Source organism: Chrysoperla carnea, chromosome 4 (assembly GCF_905475395.1).
Source record: "Chrysoperla carnea chromosome 4, inChrCarn1.1, whole genome shotgun sequence".
Taxonomy (NCBI): domain Eukaryota; kingdom Metazoa; phylum Arthropoda; class Insecta; order Neuroptera; family Chrysopidae; genus Chrysoperla; species Chrysoperla carnea.
This window is the reverse complement of record NC_058340.1, coordinates 54,479,558-54,498,378: the sequence shown is the minus strand read 5'-3', so window position 1 is coordinate 54,498,378 and position 18,821 is coordinate 54,479,558. Positions and strand designations below refer to the sequence as shown.

Sequence of the window (18,821 nt, the reverse complement as noted above, 5' to 3'; positions counted from 1 at the left end):
AAATGGGCTAATTTTTTTCCCCGATTTTTTTGAAGCCATATAATCGAGCAAACACAGACAATGAAAATCATTAAAATTCAAATTGGCGAAATCGATCCGGAAACACACGATGTTACACGAAGGTTGGTTTGACGTCATTTAAATTTGATAATAATGATATATTAATAGGACTGTTGACACTGTTTTATTGTCATTGCTTGTCGAATTGGCATCAAAGATCACGTGCCACGGAGCCAAAAAAAAATCGTTTTAAAATATTTCAAATATTTTCAAATATTTCAAAACAATTTTTTTCATTGTGTTTTTATTGTTAAAAATGCGTAATTTTTGGGTTACAGGCTCTACTCGACCTATATTTTCATAAAAAATTATCAAAAAGCATTTCAGTTTTTCATAAAAAAGGTCTATTATCCGTCTGCATTTAATAAAAATCTGTTGAAATAATTCAATTAATAAAAAATATAAATCATCCTAATTACGAATAACAAAAGTGTTTTACAAAATGATTTTGTTTTCCTATTGTGTATATAAAGTGAGCATTTTTATTTTTACTAATTTTTTTTTGGTAACATAATTTGGTTCAAAAATTCTTTGGCCTAAATTGAACACAATATAAAAGTATCTTAATTATATTTATCTTAAACGAACGAAATAGAAAAGAAATTAAAAAATCTGTAAAATTGTACTTAAAATTCGTTTTAGCACATTTTTTTCATGATTGGACGTGTTTTAAAATAGCACTAAAAATTAAATAGCTGTTTATGTAATGGAACAAAAATACTTGGACAATTTCAAATGCAGTAAACCAATAAATGGGACGGAATAAACTAAAGATATGAATATAATAAGTCGTTGTATTTATTCATTGCAGAAAAAATAAAATTTTATGAAGTTCGAATTTTCTATTTTAATAATCTGCTGTAAACTGCATTCAAAATTCAAATTTTTGACTAGAGAAAATTATATTTTTATTTGAGTTTTATATTTCAATTTATGTTTTCTCTGTGCCAAAACAATAGGTTAGGCCAATTAGTTTATTGTTATATCTTGATGTTGAAGCAGAAAAAAAACACAAGCTTTTAAAGAATTTTTGTGCGTCCGCATACAAACGAATGCTCATTAAACCGCAAAATTCTGCTATACAAGCCTAGAGCCTATGTAATTGTAACACACATAAAAATGTGTAAATCTTAGGTGTGTAAATAAAATCGAATTGTAAGACGAGTAAATCTTAGTTAAAATTATGTTATGTAAGATTTTGTAATAATTTTGAACTATTCAGAAGCAGTTTACCCAAAAGTTGTAGGCAGCAGAAAAAGTGAATAGTGATTCTTACACCTTACTAAGACTTTTTTAAATTATTGGCACAGATTTGATAGAATACGAAATAAACAATTTCAAATGCTTACTAAAAAAAATCCGTTTTTTTAAATTAAAACATCCACCATGTATCATTTTCCAAGTTACATTTCCAGGTTGAATTAATACATTTAAACTTTAAATATTAGATAAATTCTAATTTCTGTTTCAATTAGGTAATGGTTTTAATAAATACACTGGACTTGTTTGTAATCAAATCTCAATGGTCTAATTACGGCCCGATCCAAAGAGGGAGGGGTGGGGTTTTGGCCCAGAGCGACAAATAGAATAAAGACACGAAGAGCTAACATATAATTTAAGTCTAGGCTATATACCGGATATCTAGAGGACCCGAGTTTGAGTCTCGATTTCTGTGTAATTTTTTCGTTTCTTTCAATTTGTTCAAATACAAAAACTCTGCATCTGTTGTTGTCTAAACAATCTAGACTTAAATCGACAATGTCTGAAGGGTTAACCTGGCAAAATTAACTTATTGAAAAATAATGACTGAATATCACATATTAACTTAATAAAATGTTCTCTTATACCAAAAAAATTTCTTGTTTTTATTGACCTAACATGATGAACAAAAGTTTGACATACCCTTTCCCCTCCCTTGGATGATTCCTGAACACGGACCTGGCTAAATAATTTTTGTATATTTTATGGAATGATCAGAAATCGATTTACTTTCTCAAACAGTTTTTATTCCTCTGACTAAAAACTTCATCTAAATTAATTGTTAATTAAAAATAATTTACCATAATTGTCCCAAACAAACATATTAATCAATACAAATCCAGTCTTTATTAGTCCATGTACAAAAAACTTAATAAATTGTAAAATATTAAAAAATGTTTACTATAAATAGCTACCATATAATATTATTACTTTAAAAAATATTATAAACATGAAAAATTGTATACAATATAAATTTTTTTTATAGTTTTCCTTCTTTTTTTTTTGTTTGTTATTCAAACACATTTTCCAAAACCCAACACAAAAATAGATTAATAAATGCAAGCATATAATAATTAAAAATATATATATAGGTTCAATATTTTCTTTTCTTAAATAAATTGGAATGTTATGAAATGAGTTTTTCCCTCTTTACAAAAAATTAAAAATAGGTATCTTCTTATAAAATAATTAAAAAACCAAAAAATAACTTGTGACAAGTCAAACTAAAAATTTCTTAGATACATTTATGTTATTAATCTTATTTAATATACATAATGGTCCAAGAGCCGACTGGAAAAATGTTATAAAATATCCGTATTTGATAAAATGAGAGTGATATGCAAGGGTAATCCCAGAATTATCCAAACTTAAAGCGAATGACACATAGAAATTCGAGGAACCTTACAGGGCGACTTGCAACATTACCTACTATCATATTTAAGGCTCAGCAGACGGTTACCATGACCATCAGTAAATCATATGTACATCTCTCTAACCATCCTTACTACAAGTAGGAACTACCTTCATATTAACATATAACACACTCGTTTTATCCCGTAAGGATAGGATACAGCAGCCTCACAGTCGGCTCTTATTCTAATACATACTATTTGGTGTTCATTTTTTTATTTTGTGTTGTCAATAAAGAGTCCAACACAAAAATAATTACAATTTACTTACTACTAATGACTTACAAATAAATTTTTTGTTTTGAACGTAATCATTTACAAAATTTAAATTTTTATGCCCATGATTATTAAACTCATGAATTGGTTTTATGTAGGTTCATGTTTCCACTTAATAATTAAACTATTGAAAAGTTTATGGCTTGTATCTCTACAAAATCAGGCTTATACCTCCTTCAAAGGAACAGCAGGTAGGCTATGCGATTTTATAGTCTTTATAACCTATTTTTGATTAAACAGATGTTGCCTGACTCTTTCCTATTTTAATTTATGTGAGGACTACGTGGGGCAAACTTGCCTAGGATATTTTTTTTTCGCAAATATCTCACATGAATAATGAACCCTCAATGTCAATTTCCACTTTTTAATTCCATCGGTGTGGTATTCTGTACAGTTTCCCAATTAGTCCAATAAAATGAAGATTTAACTTCCATCAAATGGAAGCTTGCATTTTTATACCATGTATATAAGAAATATACATAGTATATTAAGTTTAGTCCTAAGTTTGTAACGCTTAAAAATATTGATGCTACGAAAAAATTTTTTGCATAGGTGTTCATAGAATCACCTAATTAGTCCATTTCCGGTTGTCTGTCCGTCTGTCTGTCAACACGATTACTCAAAAACTAAAAGAGAAATCAAGTTGAAATTTTTACAGGCACTCAGGACGTAAAAAGTGAGGTCAAGTTCTTAAAGGACCCATCTTGTATACCGTTAGAGATAGAACAAAAGTTTAAATGTAAAAAATGTTTCTTATAAAAAATTAAACAACTTCTGTTTGAAACATTTTTTCTTAAACATCACCGTTTACCCGTGAGAGCGCAAATTATGCGCAAATTGTATAGTATGTATGTTATGGCTATATCAGTTATATATATATATGTGACATGTATGTATGTGTAATGTGACAGAGTAATCAACACTGTCTATACATGGTATTTCAACAATTAACTCAGTCAATTGTTTGTTTTCACTTGTTTAACTATGTATACAATATTTTTTAACAATGTATAAAAATTCAAATTTTGTAAAATGATTACATAAAACATGAAGCGTATTCATTTTTTTCTTAAATTTATTACATTAAAAATATTTTTTAAGATATGATAGATATACTTTGTTTCCGAAAAAATGATTTAAAAAATTACGGGTAACTGTATACAATTAATATATAAATATTATAATATATATTCTTGTTTTAATAATATAATATTTTCTATAAACGTCAAATGTTACGATTAATTCTATTCGTCAAAAATTAACAAATTCATAATTTTTTACGTTAGGTATTTTTTTAATACTTTTTAAATGGTATTCAACAATTGTCTAGATATCAAAAACGAAGCAATATAATAATCGAAAGTTCTACCATACGACATATCTGAATTTATAAATTGTTCAATTGGTAATACGCCTGACTTTTTAGCCAAAAACGTTATTCTTTCGTTATTCCATTATTCAAATATCTGACCCTTGGAAAGTGTCAGGCATGAGTGTATATCAGGCATAAATGTGATTTATGTACAAGTGTAGGTCAGGCATAATAATAGATATTATGCAGTGTGATTGGATGGAGAATGAGGTTAGAAGTGTTTGAATATATAAGAAAATGTCAATTAATCCATGCGGTCGTTTATTAATTAAACCCGACAATTATTAACGAAATTAAGTCAACTAGTTAACAAAAGTATATTAACTAGTTAACATGGTGCCGAAATAGTGGTTATAACCAGTAAATTAGAAAATAATGGTTGGATAAATAAATTATTATAACAAAACTTATAAATTCTATGTTAAAAGTGTTATTCGAAAATATGTCTGATCCTGATTCTGGAGTAAACTTGCGGCCTCCGCCGCCTTTGCAAATTTCAAATAAAACCAAAAATATCTGCCAAATATGGAAACAGTGGAAAAATTCTTTCGAATGGTACGCAGAAGCAACGAATTTATCAAAAAAAAGTGCCAAAAAACAAGTTGCGACATTTATGACAGTTATTGGACCTGAAGCTTTAGAAATTTACGATTCGTTGGAACTTTCGGATGCGGAAAAAAAGGATTTAATAGTAATTATTGAAAAATTTGAAAAATATTTTATACCAAAACAAAACAAAACATATGAAAGATTGCTTTTTAATAAAATGATGCAATCGCAGCAACAAACATTTGATGAATTTTTGACTCTGATTATAAATCAAGTGAATAAATGCCAATTTGGCGCATTAAAAGATGAACTTTTGTGTGATAAAATTGTAGTGGGTATTATAAACGATGAAGTTCGTAAAAAATTATTATCTGAAGATGAACTAAAGTACGATAAAGCAGTTTCTATATGCAGAGCGGCAGAATTAGCCGAAAAGCATCTTTCAGAAATGAAAATTTCAGAACAACTACAAACACTACCAGTCAATGAAATTAGGAAAAATAATATTCGTTCTAGTTCTGATCATACTACGGAAAAATCGAACGACAATTTTTTTTGTAGAAGATGTAATTCCAAACATGGAAAACGCGCATGTCCTGCGTATGGTAAGAAGTGCCAAAAATGCGGAGTTCCGGGGCACTTTAAAGAAACCTGCCGTACGCGACTACGAAAGGTAAATACGGTTAGTGAAGATAATGAGAATCAAAATTCTTCAATACGTTCAAGTTCTGAGGAAGATAATATTTATGTGGGGTCCATTCAAAGTAATAGTTGTGACAAAAATGATTGGATAGAAAAATTGATACTTCCGAAAAACAAAACAGTAAATTTTAAACTGGATACGGGTGCTCAAGCCGATATTTTAACAATGGACGAAGTAAAAAAATCTAAGTTAATATTGATAAAATCTAAAGTTAAATCACTCATATCATATAGTAACAATAGAACGCCAGTAATTGGGGAAACAAGCGTGGAAATACGTACAAAAAGAGGACAAAAAGTTATATTAAAATTCTTAGTTGTAGCCTCGGGACACCAGTGCATTATTGGGAAAAATACATGTGAAACTTTGGGGCTAGTGAAAAGAGTGGAAACCATTAAATACGACAGGGATTTATTCACCGGAATTGGTTGTGCTACCAGTTATGTTTATGATATTGATCTTATAGATAATCCATCGTTTAAAATCTTTCCGCCAAGGAAAATTCCATTTTCAATAAGAAATGCAGTCAAAGAAGAGTTGGAAAAAATGGTAAAAAATAAAATAATAGCTCCAATGACGGAACCAGCACAAGCAGTTTCCCCGATGGTGGTAGTTTGGAAAAACAATAAACCCAGAATTTGTATCGATTTAACTGACGTAAACAAAAATGTCAGACGTAGACAATTTCCGCTTAAAACAATAGAGGAAGTGGCGGTAAAACTACACAATTCATCAATATTTACGAAATTAGATTGTGCGAAAGGGTTTTGGCAAATCCCAGTTACTGATCGAACTTCGAAATACTTGGGGATAGCCACTCCGTGGGGTAGATATTGTAGTTTACGGCTACCATTTGGATTAGCATCAGCTCCCGAAGTGTTTCAGTGTTGGATGTCTTCGTTACTGGGCGATTTAGAGGGAGTGGAAGTAGCCATAGATGATATATTAATACATGCGTCGTGTGAAGCGGAAATGGAAACGATCACGAAAACAGTGCTAGATAGAATCAAAAAGGCTGGGCTAAAATTAAATCCGGACAAATGCATTTTTAACGTTCCTGTTGTTAAATTTCTAGGACATATCGTATCAAAACATGGCCTAGGAATTGATGAAAATAAAATGAAAGCAATCGACAATCTAAAAATTCCACAGAATGTCAAGGAGCTGCAGAGGTATATTGGGATGGTTACATATCTGTCAAAATTTATCAACAATTTATCAGAATTGACAGCGCCTTTAAGAAAACTTCTAATTAAAGACGTGGAGTGGTGTTGGGAAGCAGAGCATACACAAGCTGTTAATAAAATCAAAGATGCTATTAAAACAGCCCCCATATTAAAACATTATAATCCAAATGAAAGTATTACTCTGTCTGTTGATGCCAGTAAACATTCAGTAGGAGCTGTTTTGTTGCAAGGAGATCGACCAGTTGCTTTTAGCTCCAAAGCGTTGACCACAAGTCAACTGAATTATAGCCAAATTGAAAAAGAGGCTACGGCCATTCTAGTTGGCTGTAAAAAATATCATTCATATATCTGGGGGAACCCAAATTTGACTATAGAGACGGATCATAAACCGCTAGAAGCAATCGCTAAGAAACCGCTACATTGTGCCCCAGCTCGGCTTCAGCGTATACTTTTTGAAATAATGCCATATTGTCCGAAAATTAAATATAAAAGAGGGACAGATATGGTTTTAGCTGATATTTTTAGCCGTGACGCTTATTCTGAAATAGATCAAACAGAAAATGAAAACGGATCAAACATCACAATCCATGTAAATGTGCCGTTATCAAAATCCAGATTAGAGCAGTTGAAAGAAGAAATTCAAGAAGATCCAACGTTGCCCAAGGTTATAAAACTTATTCAAGAAGGTTGGCCCAACAGCAAAGAAGAACTTCCTTTAGACGTTCAAGCATATTTTAGTTTTAAAGAAGAGTTAGGTTATTATGAAGGTTTGGTAGTAAAAGGAGGACAACTAGTCATTCCCAAGAGCTTCCAATCAATAATACTCAGAGAAATACATAGGAGTCACAAAGGAGTGGAAAGTTGTCTCCGCATAGCTAGGGAAAATGTCTTCTGGCCCAAGATTAGCCAAGATATCAGTAATTATGTAAAAGCTTGTTCCATTTGTCAAGCAATACAAAAAGATAAACCAATGGAAATCCTCACAGTAGAACCAGTTCCTAATAGACCATGGCAAATTGTGGCAACCGATTTGTTTTCTTTGAATCAAAAAGATTATCTTGTAATAGCAGATAGCTATTCGGGATTTTTCGACTTCGTCTGTCTAAAATCAACAACTACGTCGATGGCCATTAATGCTATAAAAAGATGGTTTGCTACGTTTGGAATCCCAGATCAATTAAACTCAGATGGAGGTCCACAGTTTACAAGTCAAGAGTTCCAGATATTCATGAATCAATGGAATATTAAGCACAGAATATCTAGCCCTCACTTTGCAAGATCCAATGGACTCGCAGAACGATACGTTCAAGAAGGAAAAATTTTACTTAAAAAATGTATAAAAGAAAACTCTGACATATATCTGGCTCTATTAAATAATCGTAATACACCGAGAGGAAACATCGGCTCTCCCGCTCAAAGATTAATGGGAAGAAAAACTAAATCTCTGTTACCGTGCCCACCTCACGGTCTTCAGCCAAAAATAATAGATCCGGCTGAAGTTTCAAAAGCTTTAAATAAATGGCAGACTGAACATAAAGCTACGGCTGATAAAGGTAAAACACCAAATCAAATATTCGAGGTGGGGCAAAAAGTTTTGTGGAGAAGAGCTCCACGGGATTGGACTCCGGCCGAAGTGATAGACAAACATCCTGTATCGAATTCTTACATTATCCAAACCCCGGAAGGAATTAGATATCGTAGAAACTCGTGGTTTCTTAGACAAAATCACACCAGTTCAAATGTACCAGCTACAGATAATGCAAGTAGTCAAGAATTAAATACGCAAGATCTTAACAATCAAGGCTTTCTTAGACAAAATCATACCAGTCCAAATGTACCAGCTACAGATAATGCAAGTAGTCAAGAATTAAATATGCAAGATCTTAACAATCAAGGCGATCAACAAAGAGTAAGTGCGGAAGAAACCTTACCAACAAAGTTACCAAGCCATAGAACGGCTAGTGGAAGATTGATTAAACCTCCTAGGAGGTTAGATTTGTGAATTTTAAAATCATAAATTCATGATAATTTAAGTGTATGTTTTTTTTAACAATAATTTGTGCTAAGAATTATGTTTTATGTTTTTTATAATTTTGTAACTAATTTGTGTTAAAGAGGAGGATGTCAGGCATGAGTGTATATCAGGCATAAATGTGATTTATGTACAAGTGTAGGTCAGGCATAATAATAGATATTATGCAGTGTGATTGGATGGAGAATGAGGTTAGAAGTGTTTGAATATATAAGAAAATGTCAATTAATCCATGCGGTCGTTTATTAATTAAACCCGACAATTATTAACGAAATTAAGTCAACTAGTTAACAAAAGTATATTAACTAGTTAACAGAAAGGAACACCGCATCAACTTTGACCGGAGGAATATGTATTTACATATCGATAAAATACAATTTAGTTATTGCTACCGCTAGTAAAGATATATCGTATGATACTGATGGAAATAAGTTATTGAATACATTTGGAATCATGCAGATTAGTATTTAGTGATCGTACCAATTTTGCTTGCTTATTTGTAGTACATTTTTTATGATTAGAGCCCCAAAAAAATTACACTAATTTTTCGGAACAAATTGTGATTAAAACAATAATGTGATTGTTGGAGGATTAACGTAATTAACTCAAATCAAAAAATAAACCAGAAGATTAGAAGTTCACCAACGTTTCCAGCTCTATTGAATTCGAAAACCCTCATATTTTTTCCGATTATTTTACATTTTATATAAATATAAAATGCTTTGTCCTGAATGACTGACTGACTGACGGAACAACGCATAGCCTAAATCGCTGATCGCAGAGACCCGAAACTTGAAGAGTGTGGTCTTTGTATGACGGAGGCATCCAATAAAAAGTTTGTTTGTTTATAGTCATTATAATAGCTATACCCAAAAATTACTTAACCGATTTTAAAATTCTTTCACCTAAAAAAAACTACTTTATCAGCGAGTAACAGAGGCTGAATTTTAATTTTCAAAAAATTTGAGGTTCTGTACCAAAAAATTAAAACCCATGAAATTGAGAACAGAGCAAGGGAATTGAAGGCTAAAACGGGATAGTCTTTGTTTCTAAAGTTGTAAATGCCCAGCGAAACAGGTGGGTAACTGCTAGTTTTCAATTAAATGAGACAATATAGACAGAAATTAAATATAAATTATGAAATGAAACAATTTCTTAAGATTTTTTTAAAATTTCAATCAATATGCGCTTTGTCTCAATATGTTTGCGGCAGACATCTGTCCAGCAGCCACGTATGTTCTAATACAGGTTTTATAGAGATGAAAAAAGAAGATATTTTATCTGAAAAAGGAATTTTTTCCAAAACTAATTACCACAATTAGCAAATCCAATAATCCGAACAGCTTTGGTTTTAATTGAGTAAATAATTATCGAAAAAAGATTATCGAAACTACTGTATATTTAAAACTTTTCAAATTTGCATGATCCCAAATAGTTTTTTTACTTAATTTTTTTTAAATGCTAACATTTCAATCCGTAATGCTAAAAATTAAATACAATTTATGATTACGTAATTATTGAAATATTTATTTATCACATAGAATAAATATTTCAGAATCAATACTGATGTAATTGGTACCATTTTGTCTTTGATTTATTAAATAAACGATATTGCAAATAGTTTGCATTAATACTTGAATACCTTCAGTAAAATAACGTTACTTAATTTTTTAGGTAGTAATACAGGTTAATTCTAGAACAATTCTTCCTAAATAAGCCTTTTTCCTGGGAAGATTAAAAAAAGATCTTCTAGATGGCAGGATATATTTGTACCCCCCCCCCCTAGTGTTGCCATCTAGCGGATCTTTTTTAATCTTCCCAGGAAAAAGGCTAATTGAAATTCTTCCTACTTAGGTAACTTGATCAGTTTAGATCAAAATTTAATTCAGAGAACATAATATGACTTTACCTAGAGCACATTACTCGTTCAAATTCAATTTAACTTTAAACATGGTTTTGAGGTATTGTGTATAAACGGTTTTAAATAAAAACGGTTTATAAAAATAAACGGTTTAAAATAAAACCGTAAGATTAATAACTAATTTGATTGATCTGGTGTATTTATGTCAATAACATTTTGTTTTCTTTATGTAGTTTACCTGATGAAGTTATGAAATATAACGAAACGTCGTAACATTTGACAACTCAACATTCGCATTATTTTTTTCCAAGTTCCTGATTCTAATTAATCATTTATAATATTAATAACTACTCTATCAAGACCTCACTTTCAAAGAAAAAACAGTTTCAATAATATTCCTAAGACTTCTAGCTTTCGGTATTTATACTTTTTATAATTATAGAGGTTTTTCGAAATTTCTCTCCTTTATCTAATCGCTGGACTGTGCTCTTTCCTCTTTTCCATCGTATGATACATTCCACAGGCAATTAAGGTAGTACGATCATCAAGACAATTTTAGATTTAGAATTGAAATTATTTGTACCTTATAATAAGAATAAAAATTTTCGATATCTGCCTTGGTCTTCGAAATATCGAAAGCTAAGTTGTTGAAAATAAATCTGTTCTGGAACTCTAAGAATACTTAACATATACATCGCTGAAGGTATTCAAATATTGAAAATTTCTAACACATTTTCCTTTTTTTTTTTCAATTTTTGGCTATTTAAAAAAAATGCCTACAATAAATTGTTTTTAGTAATAATTAGGTATAATACAAAAAGAAATTCAAATACATTAGATGGTTACAATTATGTATAGTTTTTTTTTTAAATCTAGGTCTGTTTCACACAAATTTCATCCAGAAGGTAGTGATTCTTCCACATCCGGTGATAAATAAAGTACACCAAAGAAATGTGTGAAGAAAATTCATCATGAGTTACGTACGTTTACGTGATTTCAAAAAGTGATACCATTTTTTCGTGAAATAACCTGATTAATTAATGACTTATTTAAATATTATGGGTTTTTTATTAAAAATGCCAGATATTTGGAATGCTTGAATAAAAAATTAGATTACATTCTGCTCTTTGATTATAATATTCATATTTTTCAATTTGAACATCTCAAAACTTTTGGTCTTTTTTTGTATAACTTATTATGAATTTTATAAAAATTCAAATTTTTTTATCAAAATAAACCACCTTTCTTGTTTTTACGCGAATCATAAAACGTAAGATAAAGCTTTTAAAGCAAATTATTTCAAACAAATTAAATTTTAAACCTTTTATATTAAGCCATTTTCCAAAGTGAATAATAAAGGGCTAATAATAGGCTTATATTAAAATTTAATTGTCGGCGACTGCGTCTCATATTGATAGTTTCGAACGTTTATAATCGTAACAAAAAGAGTTTGTTTTGGATTTGTAAACTCTTACAAATACATTCAATTCTTCGTAAAAATGTGTTATTAGATCAGTATAAAGTATGCGCTTTTTTCCAATTTAGGACAAAAGCCTATTCAATAAATTTGAGAGAAATTACAAACACAAAACAAGCTCTTTTCATTAGCTTTCTTCTTTATTGCTTAAAGCGCTTATTGTGTTAAAAAAAAAAAAAAAAAACGTAGCCTAATGCTGCATTTTATTTGGCAACTGTTATTATGGGTAAAATTGGACTATTACGCCATGAACCATGGATACTGTACCAATTATAGTTTAAGACGATGAAACTTCAGTAATGGTGAAGGGTCGATAATAGAAACCTTTCATATATCAGCTAATGTCATTATATATATTTAGCGATATTGTAGCTTTAGCAAATATTTTACGATTCGTGTAAATATTATTAACTACCATCATTTTTATTTAAAAAACATAACAAAATTATGCTTTTATAAACTCAATGGATGAAGTAACTATTACAGTTTATTTTTTTGATAAGTTTAGAATTCCAAACCTCCTTTTAATGTCGGTTTTTCACCAAATGGACAAAAACAAAACAAAAACTCAAATAATAACTTAACTTTTCGCAAACTTTTTGAAAACTGGCATGAATTTTTTGGATGCACAATATGGATTTTTTAAATTATTATTTTGGTTTACTTTCAATTTTATTTTCAGGTTCTAGAAAGCATAAACTCAACTGTCTCAGTCTGTTAAGTGGAAAACCGCTTTAATGTTTTTCTAATTAATTTCATAGATTAAGAAACTATCAAATTTTAATTTAGGTAATTACAATCGGAATTTATTTTAACATGCCGGAAACATTAACAAGAATGTGATCTTTTCCAAAAGACAATCCCACAAACAATGATAGTTTAGAATTGCCTTAAAATCGAATGAATAGATTTGCTTGATTTTCATGGTCTAGAGAGTTTGAAATGGAACAACCTATCCACTTAATTTTGAGACATTTATAAACTTTTGTTTAATTAAGGAATTGCTGCCTACCTCCTACTATCAGATAGTATCTATCATTTGGATCATGATTTGTTATTTTGTATTGATTTTTTAGATTGGAATTCTTCAACAGTTATGGTATAAATAAACCAGCCTCTTTCAATTTCTTACAAATTTTTAACTAAAAAGGGTATTTGTTTATTTGAACATTTAAATAAAATTCATTCGACGATGTGCATAACTTGAAACGCTTTATAAGTTTTTCGTGTAATTGTCAAAAAAGACATTTACAAAATAATTATTTTATTTGAAAAATCCCTTTATATAAATATTTATTGCTTTTTATATAGCATACTTATCTATACCCTTAAAACCTTAAAATTTATATAAAAATTGGGACTATAATCTTTATTCAAAGTGTTTCAAGCGTAATAAAAAAAAGGTATCGATTTAAAAAAATATTTATGCTGATTAAATTCGCGGCTTGTATGTCAATGTGACATGTATTGTTTGTAGTTCCATTTGTAAATCACGATCATTCAAATTTTTTCCTTCTACATCCATTGGAACAGAGTTGCTACTATCTGGCGTGGTAGCGGTTTTTTTACTATTTGATCGACACAGGCACCTACCTTTATTGCTATTTGAGCGTGATAAACCATCCGCTTTATGACTATTCGATCTTGATAATGCTTCTGTTTTTGTTTTAAAACTACTTGAACGCGAGCCATTTTCTTTGTTACGGCGACTACTTGAGCGATGTAAATAATGTCGTTTGTCTCGACTATTTGTACGACGTACACTTGGTCGTTTTTGAACAGATTCGGCACTTGCCGATAAAACAACTCCAGCCACTTGAGAATAAACAACAATTTATTAAAAAAAGAATCAAATAGAAATTCAAATCCAATCCATTTGGCAAAGTTAGCAGCAAAATAATTAAAAAAACAACCACAAAAAAGGTATCTTTCCTTAGTTCCGTACCAACAAAATTTTAAAAGTTTTTCAAGCAATAGCAGATACATTCAATCACTCAATATTCGTTACCTGTTTCTCAGACGTATTATCATCTCCAAAGTACAGAAAAACCTTTCTTAGATTTCACTAAAATTTTGAACACGCAAATAACGTTTCTTTAACGAACCTAAACCTTGATTTATTACATCCTTAATAAATTTTTTTATTGGATAAACCTGCAGAAATATAAGCATATTTTTGTATTCGACGTAATTTTTATTGGAATGAAACTTAGGAAAAGAATAAAACCTTGAAAAAAAAACAGATATTTCTACTAAGAAATTTTCCACTTGAAATATAAACTAAAGAGCACAAAACTAAAAAGCTTTCCATGCAGCAACAATACTAATGTGCAAAATGAAAAGGGGGTTGTGAAGGATAACAAAAAAAAAAAAAAATGAAACCAACGAGGTAGGAATATTTAAAGAATAATATCGCAAACAAACAAAACAGTAACAGAATGGAAAAAGAAAACATAAAAGAAGCGAAAATAAAAATGAAATCAGTACTAGCTCGAGCAAAAATAATTTTTTTTGCCAAATAAAATGTTTTTTTAATTAATACCTATGTTGCCAGAAGACGATCGTTTCAGAAGATTAGATGTTGCTGATAGTGGAGAACCATCAGATCCGGTTAGAGTTTCATGAGCGAGCTCCAAAGAACCACCACACCCAGCACATTCAACAGCAACTGGCGTAAGAAACCATTCAGAACGAGTCAACATGCGTTTGGTCTGACGTTCATGTACCTTTACCAAACAATATTTACAATAATATAAGTGGTATTCATGTTGTATAGTTTTATATACAATCAATCTGAGATTATCTTCAACGTTTTTATGAATACCATTGTCTTTAATCAAATGGTTATTTAATTGTTTATATTTCGATTAAATTCGAAAACTCAACTTTAATACTTATTCAAAAATGGTATAATAATGGTTTATTTATCACACATTCTCAATAAATGTGATATTCTAGTGAAAAATTTCCATGCAAACTATTCTGAAAGCCCATTTTTAAGATGATACTGTTTAAATCAATCATACTACTCTGTTATATCCATATTTGAGACGGGTGAAGCATTTTATCACACGATTGGTAGCAAGACTATATAAACTGTCGCCTTGTGACAATGGTTATATTAATTAGCCAAAATTTGTGTATAAAGTGGAAAGCATTCCTTTTGACAACGCTTTTCCCTTCAATTCAAATTTTAATAAAAAAAAATATAGCATCTCGCGAATCTATTACCTAGGTATTTATTTATCTATTATTTTTTAAATACTATGACAAATAGGTTCCAGGAATTCCAGTGTTCGTGGAATTGTCCATTGCGTGTGCCAAATTTATTTTTGTACGCAAAAATAAGCAATAAACCGCCTTTTAATTTTTAATCAGGATAATTACTAAAGCTACCAATATTAAAATTTTTAGAAGCATTTACATTAAGACTTTCAGAGCGTCTAACCGATTAACTAAATTTTTTTTCAGAAAAACTAAATTGATTATGATAAACAGTGTTCCTGGAATTTATGAGCTTCGAAAGTTTTTAAATTAATAACAAAACTATGGACATAATTTAAAATATTCACAAAATGGTGAAGATAACCTCAAAAATAATTGTTAAAAATTAATAAATAAAAAAACACAATAAAAAATAATATAAAATTTATTTAAACATTTTTCGTCTTCAAAAATAAAAGATTAAATGCATTTAACGCATAGTTTGTAGTATAAAAAAAATATTAGCACATTAGCCATTAAAAATAAAAATATGGGCATCAATCATTATGATAACTATTATTTCCAATGACAAAATTTAATACATAATATTTTAAAGTAATGTACAAAAACAATAATAACATTAAAATTAACTTGTTAATTTTTAAAAAAAATATGACAATATGTGCGAATTATTATTTTGTAAATATTTAAAAAAATAATCATAACATTTTGGTCACAATGTTTAAAATTTTTATTTTGCTGTGTAAGATACATAAACAGGAAATTATTAAAAAGTAAATAAAAATAATGCTTTTAAAACCTTGATTCAGTCTTTTCAGGACAAATTTTAATTTCATTGACATAGAAAAGTGGGATTTTGATTTTTTTTTTTTAATTAAATTTTTGAATATACAGTAAACTCTGATTATTTTTGAACTGATAATTAGTTTTGAGATTTATTTCTTCTTTTATTATATTTTTAAAGTTCGGGATAGACCTTTTTCATGAAAAACAGAAATGCTTTTTGATAATTTTTTATGAAAATATAGGTCGAGTAGAGCCTGTAACTCGAAAATTACGCATTTTTAACAATAAAAACACTATGAAAAAAATTGTAAAAAAGTCACAATATTTGAAACGATTTTTTTTTGCTCCATCGCACACGTGATCTGTGTGATGTCAATCCGACAAGCAATGACAATAAAACAGTGTCAACAGTATTAATATATCATTATTATCAAGTTTAAATGACGTCAAACAAACCTTCGTGTAACATCGTGTGTTTCCGGATCGTTTTCGCCAATTTGAATTTTAATGATTTTCATTGTTTTCTCGGTCATATGGCTCCAAAAAAATCGGGGAAAAAAATTAGTCCATTTCAAGACATTTACTTTCATTTAAAAAAAAGAAAAATAACGTGAAAAAGGTCTATTATTATTATAGTAATAACAAAAAGGAAATCAAGACGAAAGTAAAAAGACTAAAATTCAAGCTTATAAACAAGTCCCCTATTAGGTATTTTGTTAACTGAAGTTGATAAAAATCGAACTCACCAACAGTTTTTTAATTACAAATTACCAATCACAAAGGTTATCGATCGTTAAAATTTATGAGTGTGTTAGAATATTCTTCGTCACCACTTGTCTTGTGAGATAGCTGTTAAAAGTTAATAAATTTTTTATTATCAATTATTGGGGACATCAAAAAGTCCAATAATTGATAAAATATACGAACGGGTACCGAACTAATAATATAGGTTAATATAAAACTTTATCAAAGTGCCATTTGAATGTAAATCGGGTAAATTGTTGGAGCTCTGTATTTGGTGACCTAAATTTACACCCTCCTCCTTTGGTTGTTTTTGTGGATTACCGCCGAATTTGTACCACCCAATTCTTCGTAAATCATCGGGAATTTACTGTATATTAAAATCTAACTAAAACAATTCATATTCTTTTTTTCTAATTATAAAAAGTCATGGAAGTAAAATAAAAAAACAATGACTATCTGACGATAGAGTCCATTTACTCTAATATAAAAGATTTAAGTACAATTTAGTTAATTTGCACCTTCTTAATTAATTTTTCGAAATAAATCACGTCTGATAATAAAATAATTTGCTTTTCTTTGAAATAATTTAATCAGTAAAATATGTGCACAAAATCATAAATACAAAAGTGAATCATATAGGTTATTATAAAATCATTTCCGTCAATTTTTCAAAATCCTTCATATTATTAATTATAAATGCGAATCAAATCATAAATTTTCCACATTTTAAGGACCGAGAACAGGTGTATATAGAGTTTATTGAGCTAAACGGTTTCGATACTAGTACTAATTTTTTAGATATTAAATGTCCATGTTAAAATGATTAACCATTTTGAACATCTTCCATCGCTATATTATTAACATTTGTGATGTTTCAAGATAAAAATATTGTTTCGAAAAAGATCAATAGGGAATATTCATGTATTTTTTTTATATTTTTAATTCATTGTTTACACCGTTATAACAAAAAAAAAAAGTCGTTATTTTGTTTTTGTAAATCAAGACTGGGTTTATTTAATTTATTTCATGTTTCCGATGTGCTTTTTCTAACCTTTGACATTGACTTATAGTTATGATTTAGGTCTTGTTTTTTGTATTGAAAATATATTTCCCTTGTAATGAAAAACAGTTTAAATAATGTGCTTACTTGTTTTTTATATAATCTAATTCGATATGAACACTAGAATAATTATAAATGCAATATTCTGCTAGTTATGTATAAAATTAACGAAACAACAAAATCGTTTTTTTATTTACATAAAGAAAAACAAAAATGATCATATAAAAAATAATACTTTTTAGGTGAGAAATATTTAGAAAAAATATTTATAATTAATATATTGAGATTATCTTTTTAATGAGCTAATACCTGAGGGAGATAAGTTAAACTTTTTGTGCTTTCAGCATAACGATTCACCGCTCTTAACTCATCTAATGTCATTCTAGGACCAGAATGACTATTACGTGATGATTGACTGGATGACCTTGATGATTGGCCAGCCTAAAAAAATGGCATTGTTCATTTGTTCATCGTTTCACAATTATCGTTATCTAATATTTCAATTCGTACCTTGAATAATCCATTCTCCTCCAGGGAAACAGATAAACGTGTACATGATTCGAGTAATGTATGTTCGGGGATGATACCCAGTGATGTGGAACTGGATGTTTGTTGTGATGGACCTGTTTGCATTAATGTTGGCATGGATTGGCATTCATCTGGTTGTGATAACGCTAAAAACAGAAATAAAAATTATTACCATATCGTTAAGTATTTATAAGTTATCCTTTTAAACAAGCACCATCACTGAATTTTATTTCAAAATAATAAGGAGGCATTCCTTCCCAACCACTGCCCATAATCAGAGAAAAAACACTAA

At 29.4% G+C, this 18,821-nt stretch overlaps 2 protein-coding genes across 3 annotated transcripts in view; one reads left to right on the top strand and one right to left on the bottom strand.

The window, feature by feature from the left end:
* The first annotated feature begins 4,621 nt into the window (after positions 1 to 4,621).
* On the top strand, positions 4,622 to 9,046 carry LOC123297446 (uncharacterized protein K02A2.6-like). Of its 2 annotated transcripts, XM_044879110.1 has the most exons (2): positions 4,622 to 8,570; positions 8,664 to 9,046. In XM_044879110.1, exons 1-2 carry the CDS (start codon positions 4,796 to 4,798, stop codon positions 8,816 to 8,818), a joined length of 3,930 nt encoding a protein of 1,309 aa, XP_044735045.1. In that variant the 5' UTR covers positions 4,622 to 4,795; the 3' UTR covers positions 8,819 to 9,046. The 2 variants fall into 2 exon arrangements, with proteins under 2 accessions (XP_044735045.1, XP_044735044.1); XM_044879109.1 differs by having other exon boundaries at positions 4,622 to 9,046.
* A 4,572-nt stretch (positions 9,047 to 13,618) lies between these two features.
* The window catches only part of LOC123298796, a 46,386-nt gene continuing 41,183 nt past the window's right edge, over positions 13,619 to 18,821 (bottom strand). Inside the window, exons 6-9 of the mRNA XM_044880892.1 lie at positions 18,512 to 18,675; positions 18,311 to 18,442; positions 14,729 to 14,912; positions 13,619 to 14,001 (exon numbers count right to left, since the gene is read on the bottom strand). Of these exons, the coding sequence (XP_044736827.1) occupies positions 13,619 to 14,001; positions 14,729 to 14,912; positions 18,311 to 18,442; positions 18,512 to 18,675 (863 nt within the window). The remainder of the gene's footprint in view (positions 14,002 to 14,728; positions 14,913 to 18,310; positions 18,443 to 18,511; positions 18,676 to 18,821) is intronic.

What these genes read in the sequence shown, in the direction of transcription:
- LOC123297446 (XM_044879109.1), top strand. Translation starts at nt 4,796, where the DNA reads ATGTTAAAAGTGTTATTCGAAAATATGTCTGATCCTGATTCTGGAGTA.